The 23523-nt window shown below is 44.5% G+C and overlaps 1 protein-coding gene across 2 annotated transcripts in view; it reads right to left on the reverse strand.

Annotated features, from left to right (window-relative positions):
• BCAN (brevican) overlaps positions 1-23523 on the reverse strand; it is a 74884-nt gene that overhangs the window by 27788 nt on the left and 23573 nt on the right. For both annotated transcript variants that reach the window (XM_082275672.1, XM_082275673.1), the window contains exons 2-3: positions 4356-4443; positions 1411-1797 (exon numbers count right to left, since the gene is read on the reverse strand). In XM_082275672.1, coding sequence (XP_082131798.1) covers positions 1411-1797; positions 4356-4437 — 469 coding nt within the window. In that variant the 5' untranslated portion in view covers positions 4438-4443. The remainder of the gene's footprint in view (positions 1-1410; positions 1798-4355; positions 4444-23523) is intronic.

Below are 23523 nucleotides of genomic sequence, written 5' to 3' on the forward strand. Positions count from 1 at the left end.
TACTAGACTCTAGTATCTAGTACTCCCATGTTGAAGAGGACAATGGCCTCTTCTCCACAACCCTGACCTGGTGGTTGTGGGTGTGCGGTGAGTGTCACCTCCTCATTCTATAAAAAAATATATATTTTTTTGTGAATGAGTAGGGGGACTATGTACCCCATATTCATTCACATATTGGGGGGGGGGGGGGTCTGGGATCATGTGTACACCATGTGCATTTGTTTGTGTTTCTCTTTTGTGTGCTCCCTTTTTTTATAGTACCTGATGTTCAGTTTAGAGTGTGCACACTGCTCTTGATGTAGGCAGGTGCAGTTAGCTAGTCTGCCACTATGTGCCTCTGTTCCAGGATAGTGTCTGGTTACAGAGTGTGGTATCATCAGGTGTTAGGCCCCTTTAGGTTAGAGCCCTCCTGACTGCTGTAGTGATGTCATTGGTGAGATAAAAGCCAGATATAAGCCAGGTTGGAAGGAGCCCTACTTCAGTTGGGCCATAGGAGCCCAACACCCCACATCTATGCAGATGAAGCCAACAAGTGAAGGCCCTGGACAGGGCTGGAGACAGAGGAGAGATAGACCTTCATCCAGAAAAGCCAGCTGTAGACTTCCTGACCCTTATGGAAGTGAGGGCTAGGGCGGGTTGTGAAAAGCCTTTTAGGCCAGGCCAAGAGTTCCCTGAGTAAGCCTATACCCCTGGGGGACCTGGGAAGAGGTGACTGCAGAGAACCTATCCAGAGAGTACTAATGACCCCAGGTGGAGAGAGGCTAAGTAGGGAAGATGGCTTACTTTAAAGGTTGCACTATGCTTTCACATGTGACTACTGCGGACCATCTATTAAATGTGAATGACTATGTACTGTCAAGCGACCCCCAGATAGTATGTCAATGTGATGTGACTGTTGTGCCATTTTCCAAGTACAACCAGTAAAGTGGAGCAACCCTACTTATGTGTGGGCATTCCTTGCTTGGGGATATAAAGGTCAACTGCCGGGAATGCCGCATGAAGGCCCCTGGCATGGAGCGGGGTACAATATGGAGGAGGGTATAACCTCAGCAGGAGAGTCACAAGGCAGGGACTTGTTTTTTTTTACACCAACATCCAGCTAATTGCAAAGCCCCTCTTACATGCAGAGCTTAAAACAACATTTTAAAAAATGTCTGTCTATATCCCTAATGTGGGTTTTTCATACTTTAATTTTAACTTCAATTAAACTGGTTATGGGTCAATATTTTAATGGGAGGCCAAGTGAGCATTAAAAAGTTGAAATCAATCCCCATTCTATATAAAATTGTTTGACATACATAATAATCCTTCTTCTCCTTACAGTTTTCTTATCACATACAGACCAGTGAATGTAATAGATAGGCAAGGCTGTCTCCCATGCAGGTTCAATATGGCTTCCCAGTGGCTTACCTTTGACCTTCACCTCCAACATGTCATTGTCATCCTCAATGCCATGCTGGACATGGCACTTGTAAACCCCCGAATCATTGCTTATCAGGTCTTTGAGGACCAGCGTGACATCATATGCCGAAGTCGTGTAGTGAGGGAGAGAGGCCCGTAGTCTGTAAGCCTCATTGATCTTGACCTTGTGGCCCCGAGCCACCAATATTTCAACTTCTTTACCATTGGAGATGAAGGTCCATTTCACCCGAGGTGTGGCCAGCACAGCCCGGCGGCCCACAGTCACTTCTTCCGCTGGTGACTGGTACGTGATGTGGCAAGGGATGGTCAACGTGCCCGACAACACAGCTTTCGTTGAAGAGTTTCCAATCCTCACCCTTAAGCTCTTGTAATCTTCTGGAAAGGGAAAAAAACATTAATGAAAAACCAGGCTTAGGCAGGGCACGGCGCCAAACCACATCTGTCCGACCACAGAATATTTTATGTTTTACAGGAAATTAACACTCTTCATTTTTTCAGTGTTGACATTTAGAAAGGAAATATGGAAACCATCGATCAGGACACTCTTTGAACTAACAGCCATCATTATCGGAGGAGCAGATAGTTTACATAAAACCACAGATTAGTGCTTAGAGCCCACATCTTCCATGACAAACTCTAAGACTAAAATGTAAGCTAAATAGTCAACTCTGCAATGCTTTCTTAGGGCTCTTGTAGAACTATCCAGGTAAGCCTTTCTCAACCTTTTCAACATGGAGGAACCCTTGAAATATCTTTCAGGTCTCAGGAAACCCCTGCTAATATTCGCTATATCTAAAGCTAAAGGTACATCATTGTAATGGTCATTGGGAAGAATTGTCCTTGTATTGGTGGTATGTGGGAGGCATGCCTCTTACATTGGTGATCAGTGGGAAGAATGCCCCCTACATTAATGATCATTGGGAAGAATGCCTCTTACATTGGTGTTCATTGGGAAGAATGCTCCTTACATTGGTGGTCATTATAAAGAATGCCTCTTAAACTGATGATCAGTGGGAAGAATTCCTCTTACACTGGTGATCAGTGGGAAGAATGCTCCTTACATTGGTGGTCATTGGGAAGAATGCCTCTTACATTGGTGGTCAGTGGGAAGAATGCTCCTTACATTGGTGGTCATTGGGAAGAATCCTGCTTGCATTGGTGGTCAGTGGGAAGAATGTCACTTACATTGGGTTTTGGGTGGAAAACAGCTCTTGACTGGTGCCGCTGGAGGCTCCCTCAAGGCAGGTTGCTATGTGGAGGATATAGAGAAAATTGCTTCCAATGGTTTATATCCCAATTATAGGCGGTAGGTGATAGAATCCATTGGAGTCTAGGGCTGCTACCATTCTGATAACGACAATGGGGGCCATTCCTGCAGGGAACGCTTGGGTAACTGGTGGTCTGTGGGAAGAAAGCTCCTTACATTGGAGATCAATGGGAAGAATAGTCCTTGCATTGGAGTTCAGTGGGAAAAAAGGTTTTTACATTGGTGATCAGTGGGGAGAATGCTCATTACATTGGTGGTCAGTGGGAAGAATACTCAATACATTGGTGGTCAGTAGGAGGAATGCTCCTTAAATCGGTGGTCAGTGGAAGAATGTTCCTTACATTGGTGGTCAGTGGAAAGAATAGTCCTTACATTGGAGGTCAATGGGAAGAATGCTCCTTACATTGGTGGTCAATGGGAAGAATGCTCCTTACATTGGTGATCAGTGGGAAGAATGCCCCTTACATTGGTGGTCAGTGAGAGGAATGCTCCTTACATTGGTGGTCAGTGGGAAGAATGCTCCTTACATTTAAGGTCATTTGGAAGAATCCACTCCTACAGATAGCTAAAAAGGTAATTGGTGTCAGTGGTTACTTATCTGAGAAGCAAAAATTACTCAATGATCAAGGAACACCTAGCAGCCTCTGGAGGACCCTAGGCTTCCATGGAACCCTGGTTGAGAATGGTTGATCTAGGTCTTTTGATTAATGTCCAAACTTTGCTTCCTGCCATGGAACAACTGTGCAAATGACTTACCAGACTAGATAAGCCTACAGGCAATTAGAGCAGCAGAAGACTCCAAGAATGAGATCACCAATTAGCCAATCAGAGCACAAGCATCCTCACAGGCATAGGTATTCACAGCCTATTGCATTAGGACAGGGATTCCCAAACTCCGGCCCTACAGTTGTTCAGGAACTACAATTTTCATCATGCCTAGTATGTGAATGTCAGAGTTTTACAATGCCTCATGGGATGTGCAGTTCTGCAACAGCTGCAGGGCCATAGTTTGGGAAATCCCTGCATTAGGGTGTACACCCCAAAGCTCAAATACACATTAATTGCTCTGCAGCCTCAGCTGTATTGGACAGTGAATGAATGGGAAGTGTCCTGTGCTGAGCCAGTTTCTTCACAAACTGGAGCATAGGAAACACAGTTTATTATGCTTCAGTTATGATTGAACATAACTCTCCATCCTGAAACATCCCCCTTTAGCAGCTGGGGGAGAGGAGGGAAGCCAGCAACATTTCGGTAGGGGGGTGAAACAAGGGGGAAGCCCGGACAGTAGGGGGAATCGGCACCAGCATTACCAAAAGCCACAGGAGGTCTTTGACTGTTCACTAGGTCAATCTTTAGCCAATCAGAGCATCAGCCAGGGCTGCTAAGCCAGAATATTTTTTCTTTTACAAAAACTCGCCATCAAAATATTACAGAACTGATGTAGAAATAGGTAGAAAGCGCACTATTCCTAAAGGAGGGAGGCCACCTATCTAACACTCCTCAAGACTCGTACCCCCTTCATTAAGGCTAAACATGGTATAAACATTGTAAATAATTCATGAGAATGATATACCCTATGTTCATTGGCTGGATGACCAAAACACTGAAATATATAAAGTAACAGAAAAGGAAAACTATCAGTTCTGAAGGTAAGGCAACACTTAACTTGACATGCCATCTACTTCTGGGATTAAAGCGGAGGAGCTCAGAGCCATGGCAAGCAAAAGGAAAAGTAGACTTGACTTCATATTGTCCTGGGGAGGAAAACAAAATGAAAATAATCAATATATCACAAGGGACGAAAAACAGTGATGTATATTTTTGGATTTGACATAAAACACATATCAGTAACTATATATTTCAATTATACGTATTTCCAATTATTCTGTAAGGGAGTAAAGGGAGTAATGGTCAACTTTCATTACCACTTACCTACTGGGATTTTTGACCCCCTTCCTGCCCAGACCAATTTTGAGCTTCCAGCGCTTTCACACTTTGAATGATAATTGCGCGGTCATGCAACACTGTACCCATATGATATTTTTATAATTTCAGAGACTGCAGACATACTACAGGAGATGGTCAGAGACTGCTACAGGAGATGGACAGAGACTGCAGACGTACTACAGGAGATGGTCAGAGACTACAGACATACTACAGGAGATGATGAGAGACTGCAGATATACCAATGGAGATGTTCAGAGACTGGAGACATATTACAGGAGATTGTCAGAGACTGCAGAAATACCAGAGGAGATGATAAGAGACTGCAGACATTTTACAGGAGGTGGTCAGAGACTGCAGCCATACTACAGTAGATGGTAAGAGACTGTAGACATCTTACAGGAGGTGGTCAGAGACTGCAGACATACTACAGGAGATGGTCAGAGACTGCAGACGTACTACAGGAGATGGTCAGAGACTGCAGACGTACTACAGGAGATGGTCAGAGACTGCAGACATACTACAGGAGATGGTCAGAGACTGCAGACATGCTACAGGAGATTGTAGGAGACTGCAAACATGTTACAGGAGATGGTAAGAGACTGCAGGCATATTACAGGAGACGGTCAGAGACTGCAGACATGCTACAGGAGATGGTCAAAGACTGCAGACCTAAGTACTACAGGAGATGGTCAGAGATCATCTTAATTGTCTTGGGTAAGCACCTAGGTAAGGAAAACACCAACTATTGTCTACAAGGGTCCAGAAGGGCCACACAAATAGTACTAAAGAGCCTTAGGTTGGGTACCAGGATTGCAAAGCATTTAGTGGGGAAGAATGCCATGGCTGTAAAATATAACATATTTGGAGAATGATTGGACAATTGCGAATAAAGGGTTCCAGTAAGGATAATAATAATTTGCACAGCTAAAAAAAGTGCTTTCAAGAAAACCTCACATATTCTGACATTTACTGTTGGCCAAGGTCCAGGATAATTTAAAGGAGCTTCTGTAACCCCATTTAAAGCCCTTTGCATCCTTAGAAAACACCTTAGAGCACAGTTGTCAAACTGGCGGCCCTCCAGCTGTTGCCAAACTACAAGTCCCATGAGGCATTGCAAGGCTGACAGTTACAAGCATGACTCCCAAAGGCAGAGGCATGATGGGACTTTTAGTTCTCCAACAGCAGGAGGGCCGCAGTTTGAAACCCCTGCCTTAGAGCAAGAATCCAGACAAAAATACAAAGATAAAAATAAATAGCCCATTAAAATATAAAATACTAGATGTCCTCAGTGATCCAGGTTAGATGACAGCCAGTGTCATTCAACACCATTTAATTTCCTGTTGAGTCTGCAAGACAGGAAGTGATGGACAAACCTATCAACAGGGCGCCATAAAATCTATCTTTGTTTAAGCGCCTGCTTGAACTGTACATGCCATCTTGGCTTCCAACTGACAGTCAAGGATGATATCCCTCATAAAATGGTTATTGCTATTCAGGCTCTGATGAAGAAGGAGCATTAAGTCCCCGAAACACACTGACTTTTGTTGCAGAATAACATTTTTTATGGATTATTCAAACTAGCGTGGCACTCCATTATTTGACAATTTTTTTAGGAGGGGAAGCAAAATCCCTCAGATGGCAAAAAAACTGATATTGACCCTTCTCTAATCTGTCCAAAATGAAAAAAAAGTTTTGACTTTAGATAAACTAACTAACTAACTAACTAACTAACTAACTAACTAACCTAATCTAACTAACTAAACTAACTAACTAAACTAACTTTGTCTTCCCCGTTGACTCGTTTTACCAAAATCTCCCAGTTTCCACCAGAATTTCTTGACAATGAAAACTCAGTTTCCATCATCCCTAGACGTTCCATTCCCAGTGTCTTTATTCTAGTCAATGTTTACTATGTTGGTCAACGATAGTTGACACCAAAGTATTTTCCTCACGACCTAGGGTCAGGCTCGGAAAGCAGTAGCTATAGCAGGAGTGAGGCACCCCCGAACCAGCTGGATAAGTACACTCTTATGGATGACACGGGTGCGGAGTCTAAGTACTAACTGATATTCACCAAAGCTCCTGATGGTGGAGATGAGTTTTACTGTGTGTTAGTATAAGGTTGCAGTCCTCAGGATCAACCCACCAGGAGGGGAGCAATCCGGGGGCGGGTAGCAGATATAGCAGATGGGGATAAGCAGAAGCATAGTCAGTAAACTAACCAAAGGTCAGTAACACCGGTTGGGATCAAGCAGAAATGTAGTCAAGGAACAAGCCAAGGGTTGGTAGTGGAGATACGGATGGCAGCAGGAGTGACAAGAGCGAGATATTGGCCGAAGGGAACACAGTAATCTGGCATATAGGAAATGCAAAGGCTTGACTTTAATAGGAAGTTCATGGGAGGGGCAAAGGGTTCAAGGTTCAAGACAAACAAGTTTCAAGGCAAGATTATTCAATTGTCCAGGAAGCTATCCAGCATGGCTCAGCAAGAATAGACATTACCAGGCCCGGCCTGGTTTTGTGGGTTCAGGCCCAGACAATTTTACCAAAATCTTCCAGTTTCGACCAGAATTTCTGGGCAAAGATAACTCCAAGCTCCCATTGTCCCTGGATTTTCTATTCCCAGGGTCTTCATTTTAGTCAACGTCTGCTACTGTCATGGACCCAACTTCCAGTTTACTAAATCTAAAGTTGGTTGTTTCTCTAGTGCTCCATTTTTAAAGCCTCTTGATTTTGTACACTGGGCCTGCTAGCTCTTTAAGAAGCAATGGATGCAGCACTTTGTTCCCTTGTTGTCGCAGGTCTTTTGAAAACAAATTTCTTTCCTCCGTGTTCCCATAGCCCTGCCCCGCGTAATGAATAGACTCAGGGTGAGGAGGGTTGGCTGCCCTACAATAGAGAGCCGGTTCCCAATACAGGCCAAATCCGTGGATGGATAATAGAGGAGACTAGTGGTCTCTTAGTATTCTGGGCATGCCAGTAACTATGCGAGCCTCTAGAGCAACCATTATGTCTCCCAGCGGCCCCCCAATGCCTACGATCACAAGGATGCTTTCTCAGGGGGATGAAAGGAGACGCGGACTTGGACCTTGTTGTTTTGTTAGGCCCCCCTCCTTGGCTGAGCAATAAAACTTTATAGGCATGGTTTGTCCTTTGATAGTGTTGTGTGTCTTCAAAAACACTGGTATTTAATACCTTCCTGTGTATCTTAGTATGCTGTAATTCCAAGAGTTCCGGGAATAAAATAAAGAACATATAAAAACATCAGTTCATGAACTAAAACAATTCAAGGCTTCTCTTTAAATGTGATATTTCGAAGCTATACGAAACCATGGAGAAGACCGTACAACGTCAACCCTACTTACTCTCTCCTTACTTTAAAAGAAACTATAGTCTCGATTTTTAATAAACAGACATGAGCTTTATAATGTCATCAATGTAAACTCGTGTTTTAAAAGTCTTGCTTCTATCTATAGTTTATAATTATATATACACTCTATTACCAAATGTATTGGGACACCTGCCTTTACACGCACATAAACTTTAATGGCATCCCAGTCTTAGTCCGTAGGGTTCAATATTGAGTTGGCCCACCCTTTGCAGCTATAACAGCTTCAACTATTCTGGGAAGGCTGTCCACAAGGTTTAGGAGTGTGTCTATGGGAATGTTTGACCATTCTTCCAGAAGCGCATTTGTGAGGTCAGGCACTAATGTTGGATAGAAGGCCTGGCTCGTGTTCTGCGCTCTAATTCATTCCAAAGGAGTTCTTAAACTTGAAAAAAGAGCACGCATGCCTGGTGTGGCCGTCGTGCATGCTCTGAAACGCGCTGTGTGCTGCTTCCGTCCTTCCCTGACGTCACACGCCATTACATCGCGGTCTCCTCCTCCCGCTGATGCCAGCCCGCCCGGAAAGAGCAGAGTGCCGGCTCCCTCATCGTCTCCTGACATCCCGGGCTTTGCGGTCTCGGTGTGGGCTACACTGCATCATCAGACGTCCTTAGATGAGCAACGTTTTTTACTTCTATGTGAGTTACTACTGTTTATTCTGTCAATATTAAATATGATCACACTCAGAGGCGCTCTCCTCTCTCTCTTTTATTGGGTTAGGGTCAGGACTCTGTGCAGGCCAGTAAGTTCCACCACCTCAAACGCGCTCATCCTATCGGTCCATTTATGGACCTTGCTTTGTGCACTGTCATGTTGGAACGGGAAGGGGCCATCCCAAAACTGTTCCCACAGAGTTGGGAGCATGAAATTGTCCAAAATGTCTTGGTATGCTGACGCCTTAAAAGTTCCCTTCACTAGAACTAAGGGGCCAAGCCCAACCCCTGATAAACAACCCCACACCATAACCCCCCCTCCTCCACCAAATGATTTGGACCAGAAGAGTTTAAGCTGTTATAGCTGCAAAGGGCGGGCCTACTCAATATTGAACCCTACAGACTAAGACTGAGATGCGATTAAAGTTCATGTGCGTGTAAATGCATGCGTCCCAATACTTTTGACAATATAGTGTTTATAAAGTTATACACACTTTAAAAACCTAAATAAAAAAGTGGACCTTTTTTTTTTTCACTAAGTACTTCAATTAGTAAAATTGAGGGTTTTCATTTACCTTTGATTTCTGCAAAAGTTCGCCATTTTGGCTAAAGACAATGGTGGACGTTGATGGAAATAGCAAAAATTTGTTTTTTGTTGGCTTTTGAGGCGCAAAGGGCTTTAAATGGTTTCCAAGGATTCCGAACGCGCATTTCAACTATTCCCAAAAAAAGGCTCCTCATTAGCCATTTTTTTTTAAATGAAGAACATCTTTGGGATGAATTAGAGCAGAGACTGCGAGCCAGGCCTTCTTGTCCAACATTAATGCCTATCCTCACAAATGTGCTTCAGGTAGAATGGTCAAACATCCCCATAGAAACACTCCTAAACCTTGTGGACAGCCTTCCCAGAAGAGTTGAAGCTGTTAAAGCTGCAAAGGGTGGGCCAACTCAATATTGAACCCTACGGACTAAGACTGGGATGCCATTAAAGTTCATGTGCGTGTAAAGACAGGCGACCCAATACTTTTGGTAATACAGTGTATGTATACATGGACACAGATGTTTTGTTTATTACAAAGGCAGGTTCTGCTTCCTGCTTAGTAGTGCTTAGTAGTCACCTATCTGGTGACATCATAGGTTATCTTTGCTCTTTTATTTCTCTATGGGTGGGGGAGGATCCTAAATGCTTCAGTCACTGGTGCATTCTTTTATGGGCCCAAGGCAGGGGGTGAGGCCTTGACACCCTAAACTCACAGAAAGTGATTTTAGATATACCGGGCCTCATTCAACCTGGTAGAAGATGCTGGACCGGTGAGCAGGCAAGTCTGCAGGGGACAAATCCAGAGGGGGGTAGCAGTTTTTCTTTCTATTTTTGAACTTGTGTCGGGAACTCAATATTTTAACCTTTTGCCCAAACTGGACTTTAATGCTAGTTGTTCTATCCCACCTATATTTTTTTTTTTTTGTTATGGCATTGAACTGTATCTGGTTATTATTGTTCTGATGTATTCTGACACCTATTGGTGGTTTAGGTCTACTACAAGTTGTTTATTTTGTGATTTGGTATATCCCTCTGTTCTCCCCTCCTGTTTAGTACTTACTAGTTTACTCTAAGTTAGACCTTCGCTGTTTCTTTCATGTTCCCTTAGTCAGTGTTAGCTCTCAGAGACGAGGCTTAGGAAAGTCATTGGAGAAGATTACTTAAAACTGTCACTTTCAGAATCTGATAGCCAATCACCTTCTAACTTCAGCTTGTTTAGGTAAAGCGTAACTCCACTTTTCTTGAGAAAAGAAACATTCCCCTCTGGGTGATCTCTGTACATTACAAGGATTTTAACAAACTTTGTTGCAGATTTCTACCTTTTGTTATTCTGAAGAAATCATTGTTTGTTCCTCTGTGCTGAGTGGGTCAAATGGGAGTGGTTTCATAATTATCTATCAGCTGTGGCAGCTGCAGGGCTCTATTGAGGAAAGCTGCTGGTTCTGCATCCCTTTAGACGTGTTCCTATTGGGAGTATCTCACCAAAAATTACATTTTTGTTGCAGGGGATGCCAGAAACCTGATTTGTATCTTAGTGCAGACTTCATGGAAAATTGGCGAGCCAATCACACAAGCAGGAAATGATGATTATGGGGTGTGGTCAGCAGGGGAAGACTGGGCCAGGGGACAGGGGGGCAATTGCCCCCCCCCCCCCGGCCGCTCTGATGCCCTGTAAAAAGGCTGCACCACTTCTGCCATAGACATGCCTAAAGGATTCCCGGAGAACAGAAGTAGATATTCCCCATCGTTGACCTACTGAGTGCGGGATGAAGACAAGGACAGAGCGCAGGCATCCCCCACCCCAGCATGGATGGTGTAAACTGTTGTCTGAGCAGAGGCCGGTTCTATGCCCCACTGGAGACTCTCCTCCTCCGGCCAGCCCCGAGTTTGGCCAGTGAGTAGAGAGAACCTGGAGTGGAGCTTCAGCATGGAATGGGGGGTCAGGAGGAGGCAAAGAAGAGGGAGAGTGGGAGGGGGGGTCGAGGCGCTGCACCATGGGTCTTTGGTTTGTACTTGCCCCCTGGGCCGAACGTTGCCAGTCAACCCCTGGTGGTCAGTATACATTCAGAACAGCTCCAGGTAGCCATATTGCATTGCAATTTCAGAAAATTACAATGGCTGCAGACTGAAAAGGAAAGGTAATTTTTAATAACATTCAATTACAATATGATTTGTGTCACAATTGTATACGCTATATTGTTTTTTCTTTATTTGCTATTTTTTTCCCCACGAAAGTGGAGTTACCCGTTAAGCTTTGACAAGAGAAAACTGGAAGATAATTGGTTTATATTCTGCACAAGATTTAGCACTCTCCGGTTTTAGTTAATCAACCCCTTTTGTCTTCATACACCTCAAAAGACTAAAAACCTCCTCTGCACTTGCCTAAAGTAAAATTGCATTGGATTCAACTTCTTGGTCTTATGAAGAGTTAAGCTGCCTGTGGATGGTGCCAGACCAGCAAATGACAGCCTGAGTCTATGGAGGGATGTTGATGCCTAAAGCAGCATTTAGAAACAGAACACTAGTAATAATGGGATCTGGTAATGCTAAGATGTCCTCTTGATTAATATGAATTTTAATGAGAGGTCCACTTTTAATTCAGGCATGCTTTAAAGTATGGAGCTTTTTTTCAGCAGCAACGTGGCAGAGAATTAAATAATTGTAACATCTAGCTAGAGACAAAAAAAAAGTATTTTCTTTCCATCTGAATTAAGTGGTTTCCTTTTACCGCTAGTGCCAGGAGCTCTGGAATGACGCAGCTTTACTGAATAACTGTTTTATCCAAGATAACCGCCGACGGGAATTTCTATAGCTGCCATCGCCTAATCTGTCCTCTGCCACATGCTAATCCTGCAAATTTTATTGAGGTTAAAATTAACTTTTCTAAAGCCCCGCTAATATTTCCAATGTGCATGCTGGGAGGCTGAAAATCCTGCCAGAACAGATGTAATTGATCGTGACAGGATGTAAAAGTGCCGCAGGATAAGTGGTTTAGTCACCCCATTATCCTCTGCCGTAACAGTCCTGTGGTGACCACTTTAAACTTCCTGCCAGGGGAGCTTTGAGAACCCTTAAGGTGGAGGGCTACTCTCTTGACCAACAGCACTGGTTTCATGAATCTGGTGGAGGGCTACTCTCTTGACCAACAGCACCGGTTTCATGAATCTGGTGGAGGGCTACTCTTGACCAACAGCACTGGTTTCATAAATCTGGTGGAGGGCTACTCTTGACCAACAGCACTGGTTTCAGGAATCCGGTGGAGGGCTACTCTTGACCAACAGCACCGGTTTCAGGAATCCGGTGGAGGGCTACTCTTGACCAACAGCACTGGTTTCATGAATCTGGTGGAGGGCTACTCTTGACCAACAGCACTGGTTTCATGAATCTGGTGGAGGGTTACTCTTGACCAACAGCACTGGTTTCACAAATCTGGTGGAGGGCTACTCTTGACCAATAGCATTGGTTTCACAAATCTGATGGAGGGCTACTCTTGACCAACAGCACCGGTTTCAGGAATCCGGTGGAGGGCTACTCTTGACCAACAGCACTGGTTTCATGAATCTGGTGGAGGGCTACTCTTGACCAACAGCACTGGTTTTATGAATATGGTGGAGGGCTACTCTTGACCAACAGCACTGGTTTCATGAATCTGGTGGAGGGCTACTCTTGACCAACAGCACCGGTTTCAGGAATCTGGTGAAGGGCTACTCTTGACCAACAGTATCGGTTTTGGGAATCCGGTAAGGGAACAATGAAGCACCAACAGTCCTGCATTACAAACGAGGGCACCGAGAGCCCACCCACAGCCTAGAGAGTTGGAGAGAAGAAGTGAGTGCCAGCTGCCGAGGAAGCAAAGTATAAGGTAAGATAAGGTGGAGGGGTACTCTTAACCAACAGCATTGGTTTCAGGAATCTGGTAAGAGAACAATGGAGCACCAACAGTCCTGCATTGCAAGCGAGGAAACAGGGGGTCCGCCCACAACCTGGAGAGTTGGTGGTTAGAAGTGAGTGCAAGCTGCTGGGGGAACAAGGGGTAAGGTAAGATAAGGTGGAGGGGTACTCTTGACCAACAGTACCAGTTTTGGGAATCTGGTAAGGGAACAATGGAGCACCAACAGTCCTGCATTGCAAACTAGGGCACCGAGGGCCCACCCACAACCTAGAGAGCTGGAGGGAAGAAGGGAGTGCCAGCTGCCGAGGATGCAGAGTATAAGGTAAGATAAGGTGGAGGGGTACTCTTGACCAACAGCATTGGTTTCAGGAATCTGGTAAGAGAACAATAGAGCACCAACAGTTCTGCATTGCAAGCAAGGGTGCAGAGGGCTTGCCCACAACCTGGAGAGTTGGAGGAGGTAAGAAGTGAGTGCAAGCTGCTAGCTGGGGGAACAAGGGATAAGGTAAGATAAGGTGGAGGGGTACTCTTGACCAACAGTACTGGTTTTGGGATTCCGGTAAGGGAACAATGGAGCACCAACAGTCCTGCATTGCAAACGAGGGCGCCCGAAGGCCCACCCACAACCTAGAGAGTTGGAGAGAAGATGTGAATGCCAGCTGCCGTGGAAGCAAAGTATAAGGTAAGATAAGGTGGAGGGGTACTCTTGACCAACAGCCTTGGTTTCAAGAATCTGATAAGGGAACAATGGAGCACCAACAGTCCTGCATTGCAAGCGAGGGTGCAGAGGGCCTGCCCACAACCTGGAGAGTTGGAGGTAAGAAGTGAGTGCCGGCTACTGGGGGAGCAAGGGATAAGGTAAGATAAGGTGGAGGGGTACTCTTGACCAACAGTACCGGTTTTGGGAATCCGGTAAGGGAACAATGGAGCACCAACAGTCCTGCATTGCAAACGAGGGCACCGAGGACCCACCCACAACCTAGAGAGCTGGAGGGAAGAAGTGAGTGCCAGCTGCCGAGGAAGCAGAGTATAAGGTAAGATAAGGTGGAGGGGTACTCTTGACCAACAGCATTGGATTCAGGAATCTGGTAAGGAAACAATGGAGCACCAACAGTCCTGCATTGCAAACGAGAGTGCAGGGGGCCCGCCCACAACCTGGAGAGTTGGAGGTAAGAAGTGAGTGCCGGCTGCTGGGGGAGCAAGGGATAAGGTAAGATAAGGTGGAAGGTACTCTGGACCAACAGTACAGGTTTTGGGAATCCGGTAACGGAACAATAGAGCACCACAGTCCTACATTGCAAGCAAGGTATCAAGGGCCTGTCCACAACCTGGAGAGTCGGAGGGAAGAAGTGAACGCCAACTGCCAGGGGAGCCAGAGCTAAGGTAAGTAAAACAAGTAATGAAGCCGGCAAGGTCATGGTGAAACAGAAATGGGTCTTCACCAAACTGTTGCTACAAGGCTAGAAGATCAGTCGTTTATTATTCAGCAGCTTGTTTTGAGAGAACACTAGAAAACCTGACAGGGTCCAATCCTTTCATAATCTACCCAACACTTAGAAAATAAGGGTTTTGATACATTTTATATCTCAGTATAAAAATGAGGAGCCCCTGATCAAAAAAACAAAACAACTCACTACCCCATTGACGACCAGATCTGCTATTCTTCGTGAAGTCAACTCTGTTTCTTAGCAGTGAAATAGTGAAAGAGAAGGAAAGTACAATGTATTTTGTGGTCCTGCCCGCTTCAGCTCCCGAGAAATATGTAGCAGGAATGAGATCATGAATGGACACGGCGATGCAATGGCTGCCGGCCAACGAGCCATCATGGCTGTCTTGTGGGTAACTTCTTGGCAGATGCTCTTGATGGATCACTACCAAAACTCTGTCTCCAACAGACGCTATCAGTTAAATCTGAGACAACGAAGTGACATTGGGAATGGCTATAGATAATTCTGAATGGATGACAGCAGTGTGTGGGATGGCCCTTCTGCCTGCTAAAGAGCACCTGTACGTCAGTAGTAAATATAAAGCTTGGATGGAAAAGAGAAGGGGATGCGCTAACTTCTATTAGTGATAAGGGTTTTACTCCAAACCAATATCTTTAATCACCATGAAAATTATAGCAGTATGGAAAAACGAAATTGTGAGGTTTCACTTTGGCCCAAAATGGGACATTTCGGCCAAATTTTGCAATTCAATGAAAATCAATAAAGATAATGGGAAAGGCAAAACTAACATACAAATGAATAAGAGTGACAGCAGAAAACATTAAATGGTCCATCGAGGCTGCGTCTTTTTTACATTGGGTTTTCTTTTTTGAGTATAGAGGTATTCTTGCCTGACTCATTACCTCTGCTGGAAATTAGTTCCAAGTATCAACTACTCTTTTGGTAAAATAAAAATCTCTAAGGTAACTTTGACCTATCCCGATGCTAGTTTGAGGTCATGCCTCCATGTGCTTGATATTAGCTTCATATTAAAAGTACCACCCTTCTGAACCTTTTAACCACCCTGAACTTGTCCCAAAATGCTACCCTCTACCTGTAGCCCTAATACTAAACCTAACCCTTGCACTAGCCCCAATCCCACAGTAACCCAACACTCTGAGATCCCACCTCTGGAGATCACCTCTGGAAATATCTCTGGAGACCACCTTTGGAGGCACTTCTGGAGACCTCTGGAGTCCACCTCTAGAGATGCATCTAGAGACCACCTTCGGAGACACATCTGGAGTTACCTCTAGAGACCATCTCTGAAGATGCCTCTGGAGACACATATTGAGATACCTCTGGTGACCACCTCTGGAGACCACCTTTACAGACCTCTGGGGACCACCTTTGGAGGCACATCTGGAGACCTCTGGAAACCACCTCTGGGGATGCATCTAGAGACCACCTTTGGAGACACATCTAGAGATACCTCTAGAGACCTCTGGAGATGCCTCTGGAGACCACCTTTAGAGACCTCTGGGGACCACCTTTGGAGGCATATCTGGAGACCTCTGGAGACCACCTCTGGGGATGCATCTAGAGACCACCTTTGGAGACATATCTAGAGATACCTCTAGAGACCTCTGGAGACCACCTTTAGAGACCTCTGGGGAACACCTTTGGAGGCACATCTGGAGACCTCTGGAGACCACCTCTGGGGATGCATCTACTGACCACCTTTGGAGACACATCTAGAGATACCTCTAGAGACCTCTGGAGATGCCTCTGGAGACCACCTTTAGAGACCTCTGGGGACCACCTTTGGAGGCATATCTGGAGACCTCTGGAGACCACCTCTGGGGATGCATCTAGAGACCACCTTTGGAGACACATCTAGAGATACCTCTAGAGACCTCTGGAGATGCCTCTGGAGACCACCTTTAGAGACCTCTGGGGACCACCTTTGGAGGCACATCTGGAGATCTCTGGAGACCACCTCTGGGGATGCATCTAGAGACCACCTTTGGAGACACATCTAGAGATACCTCTAGAGACGCCTCTGGAGACCACCTTTAGAGACCTCTGGGGACCACCTTTGGAGGCACATCTGGAGACCTCTGGAGACCACCTCTGGGGATGTATCTAGAGACCACCTTTGGAGAGACATCTAGAGATACCTCTAGAGACCTATGGAGATGCCTCTGGAGACCATCTTTGGAGACACCTCGGGGGGCCTCTTGAGATCACTTCTGGAGACCTCTGGAAACACCTCTACAGATACATCTGAAGACCAGAATGTGATTTATTACACACTTGGCTTCACCCTATATAAAGATTTTCCTGCTCTGACAAATATCGAAGCACTCAGAGAGATCATCACTACGTAGGTAACCCTACACACACAAATGGTAGCCACTACCATGTGTTTCAATTGAAATACACAGCACTCAGATGACAAACATCTGTATCACTTTCTGCCATGCCCAGACAGGAATGTAACAGGGTTTGCCATACAGTAGCTCCCAACATTTGTAATTTTTTTTACGTTTCTAAGATATAGCATTCTGAGATACAGTTTACGAATGTTTAAATATCGTTTTAATAAAAGAAATGAAAAACAGTGCAAGAAAATGCTTACAGAAAAAGTATTACAAAACAAGCAACAAAAACAACAACAGCAATTGGTGGGATCAAATGTGAAAGATACCTAAGGAATTTATTGCCTGGTCTTTAGTTTCATGCATGGCTCTCATAAATGACTCTTAGCATTCCTTCATAATTTTGATAGTGAACGAAAAGTGATGATCCCCCTCAATCTGCTTAGACTGGTTTCCCAAAGCAGAAAAACCTCTGCACAAGGTGGCATTTGAGGGCTCATTTACACAGGTGGCCATGCAGGAGTCAGGGGTGTGTAAAGCACAGAGTGCATGGGTCAGGAGTTTATAATGCACTGATTACAGGTTCAGGAGTGTGCAACACAAGAGTCAAGAATGTGAAAGGCACAGGGTGCAGGGGTCAGGAGTATGTAATACATGGAGTGCAGGGGTCAGGAGTATGTAATACACAGAGTGCAGGGATTAGGAGTATGAAATACACCGAGTGCAGGGGTCAGGGGTAGGTAATACACAGAGTGCAGGGGTCAGGAGTTAATAGTGCACAGATTACTAGGGTCAGGAGTGTGCAACGCATGAGTCAAGAATGTGAAAGGCACCAAGTGCAGAGGTCAGGAGTATGTAATACACAGATTACAGGGGTTAGGAATGTGCAACACAAGAGTCAACAATGTGAAAGGCACAGAATGCTGGGGTCAGGAGTATGTAATACACAGAGGGCAGGGGACAGGAGTATGTAATACACAGAGTGCAGGGGTCAAAAGTATGAAATACACAGAGTGCAGGGGTCAGGAGGTTATAGTGTACAGATTACAGGGGTCAGGAGTGTGCAACACATGAGTCAAGAATCTGAAAGGCACCAAGTGCAGAGGTCAGGAGCATGTAATGCACACACTGTGCAGGGGTCAGGGGTGTGAAATACACAGAGTGCAGGGGTCAGGAGTATGAAATACACAGAGTGCAGGGGTTAGGAATTTAAAATGCACAGATTACAGGGGTCAGGATTGTGTAATGCGAGAGTCAAGAGTGTGAAAGGCACAGCATGCAGGGGTCAGGAGTATGTGATACACAGAGTGCAGGGGTCAGGGGTGTGTAAAGCTCTGAGTTCAGGGGCCAGGAGTGTATAATGCACAGATTACAGGATTTTGGTGTGTATAAAGCACAGATTCGAGGAGTCAGGGGGGTGCACAATGTACAGCATGTAGGTGTCAGGTGTGTGTGCAATTCCCAAATTGCAAGGGTCAGGGGAGTGCAAAGTTCCCCCTGAAAGCAATATTCTCCTCCATGCAGGAGGTGGCTGTGCAGGAGTCAGGGGTGTGTAAAAAAGCATACTGTGCAGAGGTCAAGCGATTATAATACACAGATTGCAGGGGTCAGGAGTGTGCAACTTAAGAGTCATGGATGTGAAACCCAGGGGGTCAGCAGTATGTAAAACACAGAAAGCCAGGGGGTCAGGAGTTTGTAATACACAGAGTGCAGGGGTCAGGAGTTTATAATGCACAGATGACAGTTGTCAGGAGTGTGCAACACAAGAGTCAAGGATGTGAAAGGCACAGAACGCAGGGGTCAGGAGTATGAAATAGACAGAGTGCAGGGGTCAGGGGTATGAAATACACAGAGTGCATGGGTCAGGGGTATGAAATACACAGAGTTCAGGGGTCAGGGGTATGAAATGCATGGAGTGCAGGGGTCAGTGGTATGAAATACACAGAGTGCAGGGGTATGAAATACACAGAGTATAGAATTTATAACGCACAGATTACAGGGGGTCAGGAGTGTGCAATGCAAGAGTCAAGGATTCGGGAGTGTGTAAACATCACACTGATACTAGCCCTAACCCTATGCTTATAAACAAAGCCATATGATGATCACTATGACAACGTTGGCAAAACCAAAAGTTTACCCTTATCACCAAAGCAGGTGGTCCGAAACTCCCAAAACTCTCAGGTGGACACGAAACCCAGCTGAGAATTATGGCAGGGAGGTCTGAGTTTCTTTATGCTTATAAACAAAGCCATGTGATTGTCATGAAAGTGATGGGAAAGACAACATTTTACGCTTGTCACCAAAGCAGGTGGTCAGAAACTCCCAAAACTCCCAGGTGGGCAAGAAAAAGGCTGAGCATTATGGCAGGGAGGTCTGCCTTGGTTTATGCTTATAAACAAAGCCATTTGATTAGTTATTTTGTAACTATGTAACCATGACATGGATGGGAAAACAAAAAGTTGACACTTGTCACCAAAGCAGGTGGTCAGAAACTCCCAAAACTCCCAGATGGACAGGAACACCACTGAGAATTATGGCAGAGAGGTCTGAGTTGGATTATGGTTATAAACAAAGCCATGTGATTACCATGACATGGGTGGGAAAACCAAAAGTTGACACTTGTCACCAAAGCAGGTGGTCAGAAACACCCAAAACTCCCAGGTAGATAGGAACACAGCTGAGAATTATGGCAGAGAGGTCTGACTTGGTAATGCCTATAAACAAAGCCATGTGATTAGTTACAATGTAACTATGTAACCATGACATCGCTGGGAAAACCAAAAGTTTACATTTGTCACCAAAGCAGGTGGTCAGAAACACCCAAAACTCCCCGGTGGACTGGAACACAGCTGAGAATTACGGCAGGGAGGTCTGACTTGGTTATGCCTATAAACAAAGCCATGTGATTAGTTACAATGTAACTATGTAACCATGACATTGATGGGAAAACCAAAATCTTATTTTTGCACCAAAGCAGGTGGTCAGAAACACCCAAAACTCCCAGGTAGATAAGAACACAGCTGGGAATTATGGCAGGGAGGTCTGACTTGCTTATGCCTATAAATAAAGCCATGTGATTAGATACAATGTAACTATGTAACCATGACATCGATGGGAAAACCAAAAGTTTACATTTGTCACCATGTCACCAAAGCAGGTGGTCAGAAACACCCAAAACTCCCCGGTGGACTGGAACACAGCTGAGAATTACGGCAGGGAGGTCTGACTTGGTAATGCCTATAAACAAAGCCATGTGATTAATTACAATGTAACTATGTAACCATGACATTGATGGGAAAACCAAAAGTTGACACTTGTCACCAAGGAAAGGGGGTTAGAAACTTCAAAAACTCCCAGGTGGACAGGAACACAGCTGGGAATTACGGCAGGGAGTTCTGACTTGCTTTATGCTTATAAACAAAGCCAAGTGATTAGTTAAAATGTAACTATGTAACCATGACATCGATGGGAAAACCAAAAGTTTACATTTGTCACCAAAGCAGGTGGATAGAAACTCCCAAAACTCCCAGGTGGATAGGAACACAGCTGGGAATTATGGCAGGGAGGTCTGACTTGCTTATGCCTATAAATAAAGCCATGTGATTAGATACAATGTAACTATGTAACCATGACATCGATGAGAAAACCAAAAGTTGACACTTGTCACCAAGGAAAGGGGGTTAGAAACTTCAAAAACTCCCAGGTGGTCAGGAACACAGCTGGGAATTACGGCAGGGAGGTCTGACTTGGTTATGCCTATAAACAAAGCCATGTGATTAGTTACAATGTAACTATGTAACAATGACATTGATGGGAAAACCAAAAGTTGACACTTGTCACCAAGGAAAGGGGGTTAGAAACTTCAAAAACTCCCAGGTGGACAGGAACACAGCTGGGAATTATGGCAGGGAGGTCTGACTTGCTTATGCCTATAAATAAAGCCATGTGATTAGATACAATGTAACTATGTAACCATGACATCGATGGGAAAACCAAAAGTTTACATTTGTCACCATGTCACCAAAGCAGGTGGTCAGAAACACCCAAAACTCCCCGGTGGACTGGAACACAGCTGAGAATTACGGCAGGGAGGTCTGACTTGGTAATGCCTATAAATAAAGCCATGTGATTAGATACAATGTAACTATGTAACCATGACATCGATGAGAAAACCAAAAGTTGACACTTGTCACCAAGGAAAGGGGGTTAGAAACTTCAAAAACTCCCAGGTGGTCAGGAACACAGCTGGGAATTATGGCAGGGAGGTCTGACTTGGTTATGCCTATAAACAAAGCCATGTGATTAGTTACAATGTAACTATGTAACAATGACATTGATGGGAAAACCAAAAGTTGACACTTGTCACCAAGGAAAGGGGGTTAGAAACTTCAAAAACTCCGAGGTGGACAGGAACACAGCTGGGAATTACGGCAGGGTGGTCTGACTCAACCCTCCAGGCTCCACCTATAGCTAACCTATCAATTTCGGGTGGATTGATCTTTCAAGTAAATTTTCCCTATAAGCAAGCTGACATTTTATTAGCAGGACTGCCTGGCTAATATTTTGCTAAAGTAACCACAAAAAAAAAAAAAAAAACCCCATCACCGGGCATATCTCTGCCATCGGACTACAGCCAATTACCGCCATGGGCATAAGTCTGTCCAGGATCTGCCAAGACGGAAACTTTCTGACTTCTGGCATCGGAAAGTTTCTTGAAAACGTTTTTCTTTTACAGTAAAATGAAATAAATTAGGGAGCAGCGAAGCGGAACGTTGGTCACAACCGACGGCCGCAGACTTCTTCTAACGCTTTAATTCTTCTTTCCTCCCGTTGCGGCTGAGTCAGGAGTTTTTTTTTGCCCCTGCCGCCTTAATAACATATTAACCAGCAATGAAAACACGGTGTGTGAGGTCACCGCGGTGATTCACGAGGGCCGCCGCGGACTCAACCACCTAACGGGTTGAAATTTATGGGCTTCAATTCGGGAGAGCAATCGCCTGCGCCATCGGAACATCATTACCGAAACGTACAGCGGGGTCGCGAAAAGACGTGGCTCGTTAATTGGAAACGATCGCGCGGCGCACATGTGAAGAGACGCGGAGACGCTTAAGGGATAAAAATAAACTTAGAGGACATTTAAAGGTGTAATCGTTTTTTTTTTTTATTATTCGTTTTGTAAGTTTAAAAAAAAAAAAACTTTTTAAACTTTACGTTTAATCTGCTTATTTTTTGTGTCCTACCTAACCAGACTACGCTATCTGGTACGCGCTGAAGAAAAAAATAAGCGCAGTGCGTGTGAATCGGCCGCTTTGCACCACAATGCTGCAACCAATAGAACTTCATGAAGTGTGATATTTCAACAAAGTTGTTGAAAAAAAAAAATGTACACAGTACAATGCGCATTTATTTCAATAAAGTTGTTAAAAAAAAGAAAAAAATGTACGCAGTATAATGCACCGCCATCGCACACCAGCGGCTGGGCTCCACCGCCATTGCACCACCATGCTGCAACCAATAGAACTTCATGAAGTGTGACATTTCAATAAAGTTGTTGAAAAAAAAATGTACACAGTACAATGCACCTTTAGTTCAATAAAGTTGTTGAAAAAAGAAAAAAATGTATGCAGTACAATGCACCGCCAGCGCACACCAGCGGCTGAGCTCCATCGCCATTGCACCACCCTGCTGCAACCAATAGAACTTCATGAAGTGCGACATTTCAATAAAGTTGTTGAAAAAAAAAATGTACACAGTACAATGCACCTTTAGTTCAATAAAGTTGTTGAAAAAAGAAAAAAATTTACACAGTACAATGCACCGCCGTTGCACACCAGCGGCTGAGCTCCACCGCCATTGCACCACCATGCTGCAACCAATAGAACTTCATGAAGTGTGACATTTCAATAAAGTTGTTAAAAAAAAATGTACACAGAACAATGCACTATTAGTTCAATAAAGTTGTTGAAAAAAGAAAAAAATGTATGCAGTACAATGCACCGCCATCGCACACCAGCGGCTGAGCTCCATCGCCATGGCACCACCCTGCTGCAACCAATAGAACTTCATGAAGTGTGACATTTCAATAAAGTTGTTGAAAAAAAAATGTACACAGAACAATGCGCCTTCATTTCAATAAAGTTGTTGAAAAAAGAAAAAAATGTACACAGTACAATGCACCGCCATTGCACACCAGAGGCTGAGCTCCATCGCCATGGCACCACCCTGCTGCAACCAATAGAACATCATGAAGTGTGACATTTCAATAAAGTTGTTGAAAAAAAAATGTACACAGTACAATGCGCCTTTATTTCAATAAAGTTGTTGAAAAAGAAAAAAATGTACACAGTACAATGCACCGCCATCGCACACCAGCAGCTGAGCTCCACCGCCATTGCACCACCCTGCTACAACCAATAGAACTTTATGAAGTGTGACATTTCAATAAAGTTGTTGAACAAAAAATATACATAGTACAATGTACCTTTATTTCAATAAAGTTGTTGAAAAAATAAAAAAATGTACACAGTACAACGCACCGCCATCGCACACCAGCGGCTGAGTTCCACCGCCATTGCACCACCATACTGTAACCAATAGAACTTCTT

The sequence above is a fragment of the Pelophylax lessonae genome (genome assembly GCF_965119305.1).
Source record: "Pelophylax lessonae genome assembly, chromosome: 13".
In the NCBI taxonomy this organism is placed as follows: domain Eukaryota; kingdom Metazoa; phylum Chordata; class Amphibia; order Anura; family Ranidae; genus Pelophylax; species Pelophylax lessonae.